Source organism: Vigna angularis, chromosome 5, assembly GCF_016808095.1.
Source record: "Vigna angularis cultivar LongXiaoDou No.4 chromosome 5, ASM1680809v1, whole genome shotgun sequence".
Lineage (NCBI taxonomy): Eukaryota > Viridiplantae > Streptophyta > Magnoliopsida > Fabales > Fabaceae > Vigna > Vigna angularis.
Window position 1 is genome coordinate 40,819,558 of NC_068974.1, and position 8,463 is coordinate 40,828,020.

Genomic DNA, 8,463 nt, shown 5'->3' on the forward strand with positions numbered 1-8,463 from the left:
TGGTAAGAAAGACGTTTTGTGAAGAAAAAACTTTAAGTTTGAAATACAAAAACTTTTTGCTTTGCTCCCATTTCTTCTATATACCAAAACTGCACCTAAGTGGTTTCTTTTGTCACTTGAGTTGTTGAAATAAAAGGAAAGAGTCTAGAAACACACATGTCAACGATAGATATGAAGATTCAACAAGTTGAAAAGCACATATATTTTGGTTTGTTAGAGATCTCCTCTTTAAAATTTTCCTTCTATTGGACTTTGTCTCGTGAAGAAATAAGCGAAACATTGACCGAGAAACCAGTAGCTGTTAGAAAAAGAAAATGAAAAGGAGGGATGTGAACCGTGTTATTTTTGCTTTAGAATGCACACTGATTCAAACTATTAATTCCACGTAATAATTTCCATTTCCTTGCTTGCTACAGAATAGAATCATGAATGAATGATACACTTGTTGGCGTCATCATCAATTACAAATTATTACAGAATTGTAAAACAAAAATGGACCGGGTTAGTATATATAATTGAGTAGTCTGGTGTGAGGCGTGACGTCGAAATTAGTATGAAAAAATGAAGAAAGGAAAAAGTGATGCAATATACAAAAGTTGACTGTGTCAGAATGCAGGAAGCTGAAGATGAACGTGAAGAGTACGTGATGGAAAAGAGCAAAATAGGAAGAGGATAACGCTAATGCGAAGAAGAGTATGTGGTGGACCTAGAGAGTGTAGGTTGTGCTAAACATGCAGCCAATGCTCTTTCCAAGTTATTTACAACTTGAGACATCGTTGGTCTGTCACGACCTTCCAGCCTGACACAATCTGCTGCCAAATAACCGACAAACGCCACAGCCTCTATCTCAAAAGGCGTGGGAGGGGGCACTCTTTTGTCCAACACTCTGTGAATCTCATCTTGATAAATGAATGGCACTACAAAATCAACCACATTTCTTGGCACCCCATTCTCGTTTTTATGGATGGCCCTGTATCCTGAGAGCAACTCCAGCAAAACCACGCCAAAGCTGTAGACGTCACTCTTGGGGGTCAAATGTTGAAGCCTGTAGTATTCAGGGTCCATGTAGCCAACAGTGCCAGCTGCCAGAAGTGAAAGGTGAGCCTCCTCATCTTCAGGATCAGGTCCCATTAGGGAGAGTCCAAAATCAGAGACTTTGGCAGTCCACTTGGCATCCAATAATATGTTTGCAGACTTGATGTCACGGTGAATGATCGGAGGAGTGGCGTATTGGTGTAAGTACTCTATGCCTCTGGCAGCATCCAGAGCCACCTTGATGCGCACCGGCCATGACATTAGAGCTGAAGTTTGGAGCTTGTGGAGATGGTCACCGAGGCTCCCATTGTCCATGTACTCATACACCAAAATGCGTTCTTTAGTGTCTTCGTAGAACCCCACCAAGCGGACCAGGTTCTTGTGGTGGAGTCTGGAGAGAGATTCTAGCTCATTCATGAAAGCATTGTCTTTGTCCACTTGGGCACCCAAGACTGTGTAGGTGGAGGATGAAGCTTCGGCTCTTTTTATAGCAACCTCCTTGCCGTCCTCCAAAGTGGCACGATACACTGAACCGAAGCTGCCAACTCCAACTCTCTTCTCCTCAGAGAAATTGTTAGTGACTTGAAGCAGTGTCCCCAGAGAAAACTCCTCCAAAGGGCTCCCATTTCCCATGCTGATCACGTGACTCAAGCGCTTCTGAAGAACACGAGATCCAGCCTCAGCGTCAGGTTGTGGTTGAGAGTGAGATGACTCATCCAACCGGCCAGAATCATGGACACGGCTTCCTCTGCGTTTAGACTTGCAGTACCTGTGAAGGAAGAAAGCTATGACTAGCAACAGGGAACTGCAGCCCACACATCCAACCACAAGGAATGCAACCATTCGGCTGCTCCAACGAGAGTGGTTTGATGGTAGCGATGGCTGTGATGGTGATGGTGGAGGTGGAGATGGAGGTGGAGGTGAAGGTGAAGATTGAACCACTTGAGGGTAACAGGGTTGGCAAATGACGTCTGGAGACTGACATAGTTTGGCAGAGTTGGGCAAGGGCCCACAAGGGCAATTTTTCCGACAAGGTCCAGGGAGGACATCTTCAAACACCTTGCTGTCTGATTCAAAAAATGGAGAACCCCAACAGAGCAAGGAAAAATTGGAAGATACAACACCACAGAAAACGCTTTTCTCTGCCACAATTGACTCAAAAAAAGTGTCTTGCAAGGTGGTCGGCATGGTGAAATTATCGGACCCCCAACAGACAACTCTTCTGTCATGTCCGAGTGCGCAGCTACGGTTCTCTCCCAACGCCATAGAAACGAACCTCCCTTGAGGCTTCTCACCTTCCATGTCTCCCCAACAAACCAAACCACCATCACCGGAGATAACACAGGCATGCCTAAAGCCAGCTGCGAGAAAACTGTAATTCCCGCCGGGCGCAGGGACATCAACAACAACTCTGCTACTACTAACCCTCCCCGTGCCTGTGCAATTAACATCCCCCGTCGGTGATAAGCCACACACAAAATTCTCTCCCACGGCCATGCTTGACATTGACATGTTCCTCACACTCCCACTGCTCGAATTGAAGTCATGCCATTGCCAACACTCAAGCTTAAGGCTACTACTACCATTATTTACAAGACCGCAAACGTGGGAGTGGCTACTGTCAATATCTTGGAGAAGGGGTCCATCGTAGATGCGCTTATAGGGAACATTAGTAGCATTGGCAGAGAATCTCCAGCACCCCATGATGGAGATGGAAGAAGACGATGGCCCCAAAGCACATACAAAGCTGTTGCCGCCCACAATCTGAGAGTAGGTAACGTTAGGATTGACATCAAGCGTAAAAGGCGGAGTCTGAGTCCGAGGAAAGGTAGTACAGTTGAGATTTGATTGTCCTTGTTGATTTGGATGTTGCAAGACGCAAATAAATGTTTGGTTTGAATGGGGGGTTTGAGAAATGGAAACAGTGGAGAGTGTGTTTATAGATGGAATACAACAAAAAAGGAAAAGGAATAGGTGGCAGAAGAAGGAGCGATTAAGGAGTAAAGCTGCCATGGAATTGTAAATGAATAGTAAAAGAATTCATTAATTTCATGGTGAAGCTATTAGTGTGATTAGAGAATGGAAGTGAGAAGAGGTTTTTATGAGAAGGAGAATGGCAAAACGCTATACGCGGTTTCACAATAGTCACACTCAGACACAGAAACAACACTGTCGTTTTTAGGACTCAGCAACCTATGCATGACCGAGTCTACATATCTATGTTCTCTGACTCGGTTTTCCTTCTCCAAATTATATGCTACTTGGTCATTTTACTGAAAAAATATATTTCTTTTTATAATTAAAATAATTACTTGACAATTATATTATAATAACATAAATTTGATGGATCACTGCTACGTAGTTTCTTTTTCTCAATGCAATTTGGTTAACAAGGATAAGAACAAATTCACATAGCATCACTTCACATTATACTAATTCATTACTCAAATGGTACCATTCTTACTATGCTATGAACTAGAAACTGTAATATTTTTTAACACGACGACCTTAAAATGTAAGTGTAAGTTTAAGTTCTATATCAAATAAAAAATGAAAAAATAAAATATTATATAAATATGAAAGATTTAATAATTTATTTAGATACAGAAAATACTATCGTTAATCTCTTATACGATTGACTTCATATCATATTTTATTGGTGTCCGTGTTTCTCTAATAAACTTCCTTGTAAAGAAGCAATAAACCGAACATGTTATGATAATTTGATGAGTGAGGGATTATGACTTTTATCTCTAACCTTTCAACCAAATAATGTTATTACTCGGTAATTCTAAGATATACAAATAACTAATATATCTGACCTTTCAGCCAAACCAAACTTATATGGAAGTAAGCAAAGCTAACAATAATACACATGGTGACCAGTAATTAGAAAGATTATTAAAAAGGTTTGTTAAGAAGATATCAAATCATTCAACAGGCAAATTCTTGTTATATACCTCAAAGTCAAAGATTCATCAACAATACGAACCAACAAAATCTCTGGTCAAATTTAAAATTTGTTCTAATAACTTGATGTAGGAAGGAACTTTCATATAGAAAATTTATTTTAAAAGAACACAAGGGTTTAAGTTTGTTTACATTTATTCCAATAGAAATTGCTTTCGACAAATGGTACTACTTAAAATAAACAATGGTTGAGAATAATAAATTTTTAAAAAAAGGTTAATTATATGTTTTTGTCTCTAGAAGCATTTTAAATTTTGGATTCTCTATCACGTTAAAAGCAAATAATTTCTACTTTTGCAATTTTAATATGGCAAAAAAATTATATTACTTATTTATAATAATTTGAATATGTATATGATTTATTAGAATAATTAAACACAATTTACAAGTCTTATAATATAAGTCCAGTATTAGATATATAATTAAATATTTAAACCATCATCCCACAATATTATATATATATTATATCTTAAAAACGTGAAATTTAATCTTACAATTTGACTTAATAAAATAAGATTTATGTTGACTTTATCTCTAGTGATTTAAGATCTTTAAGGCATCCTTTTTACACCAAAAACCATATATCTCAAATGTATAACTAAGAAGAACTTTAAATTGAACTAAATAAATCTAATAAAGAAAACCTAATAATGAAAGACGGTAAACCTAATAAAAATTAATAAGATAAATTTTAAATAATTTTAATATCATCTAAAAAACTTTTATTCTCATCTTTAATAAGACGTGCATTGTCTAATATATATATATATATATATATATATATATATATATATATATATATATATATATATATATATATATATATATATAATTTTGTTATACATTTTATTTTTCTTCCTATCATGTTTTATTCGTTGATCAAAATAAAACTCAAAAAACGAAATGTAAAACTTTGGAAAATGATGATAAATTCTACATCAGACTTTCATCCATATATGCAGAAAAGTCACTTTTTTATAAATATTTTATTAATTTTTACTTATAAACAAAAACGCATAATCGATCATAAAAGAGTGTAATCGATTAAAATTAATATATATCTTTTCTTTTATTCTAACATAAAAGAAAATATATAAATAAAAATAACAACTATTATTTATTTTAATATGTTTATTGTGAATTTTTTTATTTATTAAAATTTGAAGTAATTTTGTATTTTAATTTAAATTTTATTTTAACTGTAATAATATATTTTTGAAAATTTACTTTTTACATTAAATCGTTTTTTAAAACCTAGTTTACAATTTATTTTCTAAATATATTAATATATAATCAAACTTATTGCGTTACATTAATCAAGTCTCCTACACTCACTTTCTCCCCCATTCAACAATCTTCCTTTCCTTTTTTTTCCATACCTTTTCCACCAATTCAACAAACCCAAAGTTGAATACTTTAAAAATTATAGGAAAGAAAACCCTAATTAGAAGTGAAAACCTAATAATCATTAGAATTTTTTTTCAGAGGATAAACACCATGAATAACAAAATTAATACTTTTCTTATACGACAATTACTGGAATTTCATCATTATACCTATAAACATGTTATTTGTTTCTTTAAGAAATATATGAATAAGCAAGGAGACGTTAAGATGTTTATGAACAAAAACTTGAAAAAGGTACCTCCATTCTCTTGAGCAATACTAGAGTTAATACATTACATCATTTTAGTATTAATCTTCACATCCACGACACTGTTACAACATTAAAGTAAACTATATAATCAAGAACATAGAATAGGTCATTTTCCTTTTCGAAAGATCGAATATGTGATTTTCATTTATCAACGAATAATGTACAGAAAATGTAAAGAACAACACATACCGACCAAGCGTTGACAGGAGCCAGCAAATGATAATTCACAAAATCCTCCATTTATAAGCTAGCCATTACATAAAATCGATTTTATGGTAATCATTTCTCAAAAAAAAAAAAAAACACTTGGAAAATATTCTGCGCACTACCCTGCCACAGGTCCTCGTTCATGGTCCAAACCAATCATCACACTGCTTTCCAAATGGAGTGGTATAAAGCCGTGAGATAATCTTCACGAGAAATTTGAATGAAGACTCTTATGACTAAATAAATAACATCGAATCTACTATCACCACCAACGCTCCATGCTATACGAAAAAGTCAAAAGATGGATTTCTATGCTGCCACAGATCCTGAAGCAGCCTTCCTTTGCTCTACAAGACTTGTCAGTACACTATCAATTTGAGCAAATACTTCCTCCTTTGAGACATTTCCATTAATCTGAAGACAAAAAAAGTAGCTTTAAGTGGGCTTCACCCGATTATTCCGAGCAGAACCTGTCCAAACTATATTTTCTTCTATATCTTAGCTTTTGCGTTATTAGAAACTTCTTGAATGCAAAATAAACTGACCGAAACCAGCCACTAATAACACTCGAAGAAACACAGCAATTAAAGCTTAAAGTAGCTAAGCATCAAGCATTTATCAACCAATGTAACTGTTCCACTTTCAGAATACATGAAATGTTTTATATTACTAATTATTGTTTAATTCAAAATACACAAAGTCCATTTTTTTTTCTTTTGATTCATGCTGAGAAGATACACTTGGCATCTAGTCCACAAGAACAAGTATGCAATTGTGGATATCCATGTTTTATACAGTGGTTGATGGATTATCCACTATAAAAATGATAAATAGGGAAATGCTTTATAAATGATGTCCACTCCACAGATGTTCAACAGGATTGCTTATGCCGTTATTTTTGTTGTTGAACAAGCATGTGCGTACATGTAAGAGAGAATTTATAGAGCATACCTTAACAGTTATATCTTTATACAGGGCAAGGACGGACTCCACATTTTGATGATGGGTGTTCAATCGCAACTTCACCTAAGTCAAGCAAACGACAATGGTAAAGAACATTCAATTGGACACAATTATAATCTACATGTGAGTGTAGGTATAAAATAATAATCTAAAAAAAAGAATTGATATCTTTTCAGAAAAAAAAAAAACAGACTAGGGATATATTCTTGCCTTTTCTTCAGTATCATCAAAGCGTTGGGTAAGCCTTGCAGCTATTTCTTCTGTCTCTGGAGGAGAATACTTCAAGTGATATATCTTCCCAGTAACAGGATCTAGTCTCCGTCCAACTACTCTCTCCACAAGCAAATCTTCAGAAACCTGAAAAATCAAAAGTAAAAGATAAGAAAAGCTACTTTGTCTTTTCTGCATTTAAGACCAATGGTATTGACTTTTATAGCGACAATACAGGGGTCTCCAGCATCATAATATATCATCTTGGGAATTATGACAGAATTTCACTGAGTATCACTATTAAAATTCATTTGGCTTCCTTTTTCTAATATCACCCAACTGATTTATGAAAAATAAATTGGGTTATGAGAGGTAGAAAAGTTAAAAGGAAAACAACAAAATGTTTACCTCTAGAAGAAGAAAAGTATGAGGCTCAAACCCAAATCCCTTAAGTGCAGTGGCCTGAGACAAGCTCCTGGGATAACCATCCAAAAGCCAACCACGTTCTTTAGAATCTGGTTTCAAGAGACGATCCTTTACCATCTATAGCATAAGAAAATGGAGGGTAAGAGAAAGAGTAAAAAACAAGAATGAATTGAAGAGAAAAAGTATGATTGGATTACAAAGATTACATACCATGACAACAATTTCGTCAGGGACCAACTGCCCCTGCTCCATATACTGCTTGGCTCGCTTTCCATTTTCACTTCCTGTGGCAATTTCTGCCCTAAGTAAATCTCCAGCAGCAATATGCACCAAACCGTACTGAGTATATAATTTAGATGAATTGAAGGAATGAGCATATTTGAAGGAATGAGCATATTTGAAGGAAAACTAAAAAGAAGGTTATGTTATGTGTTAGTGCATGCATTAGTAAAGCAGTAAAAAGAGAAAGGAAGTAACCTTGTCGGCGATGAGGTGGCACTGAGTGCCTTTGCCAGAAGCGGGAGCCCCAGAAATCATAACATTGAGCGCTTCATTGGTGACGGTCTGTTTGTGTGTATGACGGTGAATTGTGAATCCAATCAAATAGAATGAATGATAGAAGGAAAAATGGAGATACGAACCAGAGAATGGGAACGGGAATTGGTGGCGGTTGGAGCGGAAGTAGGTCGGAACTGATGATGGCGACGGTGGCGTCGGGGAAAACAACAAAATCCACGCTCCTTCCTGTCGCCTTCAGTCGGAGTGGGCAAACGAACTGATGCGGCTGCTGCGCCGTTGAGATTCACGATGCAACCCATCTCTTTCTCTTTCTCTCTCCGCCTTTCGATATCACCTCCTTCATCTCATATAAGCTTATTTTTACTTTTTATTTTCATATTTCCTAATTTACCCTTCCGTTTTACACAAGCCGCCATCCACCTACCAAAAGACATTTACCAATTTTATATTTCTATCGATCCTTTTTTTCCTTATCA

The 8,463-nt window shown here is 35.8% G+C and overlaps 2 protein-coding genes across 2 annotated transcripts; both read right to left on the minus strand.

The window, feature by feature from the left end:
• Positions 1-372: 372 nt before the first annotated feature.
• LOC108338930 (serine/threonine-protein kinase-like protein CCR4) lies at positions 373-3,348 on the minus strand. The gene has a single exon (XM_017576005.2). The coding sequence runs from the start codon at positions 3,046-3,048 to the stop codon at positions 679-681; it is 2,370 nt and encodes a 789-aa protein (XP_017431494.1). The 5' UTR covers positions 3,049-3,348; the 3' UTR covers positions 373-678.
• Positions 3,349-5,777: 2,429 nt separating this feature from the next.
• On the minus strand, positions 5,778-8,330 carry LOC108339596 (adenylate kinase, chloroplastic). Its single transcript, XM_017576750.2, has 7 exons — positions 8,110-8,330; positions 7,946-8,032; positions 7,679-7,807; positions 7,451-7,585; positions 7,043-7,189; positions 6,821-6,895; positions 5,778-6,283 (listed from the first exon to the last, which is right to left on the minus strand). Exons 1-7 carry the CDS (start codon positions 8,284-8,286, stop codon positions 6,179-6,181), a joined length of 855 nt encoding a protein of 284 aa, XP_017432239.1. The 5' UTR covers positions 8,287-8,330; the 3' UTR covers positions 5,778-6,178.
• Between the last annotated feature and the right edge of the window lie 133 nt (positions 8,331-8,463).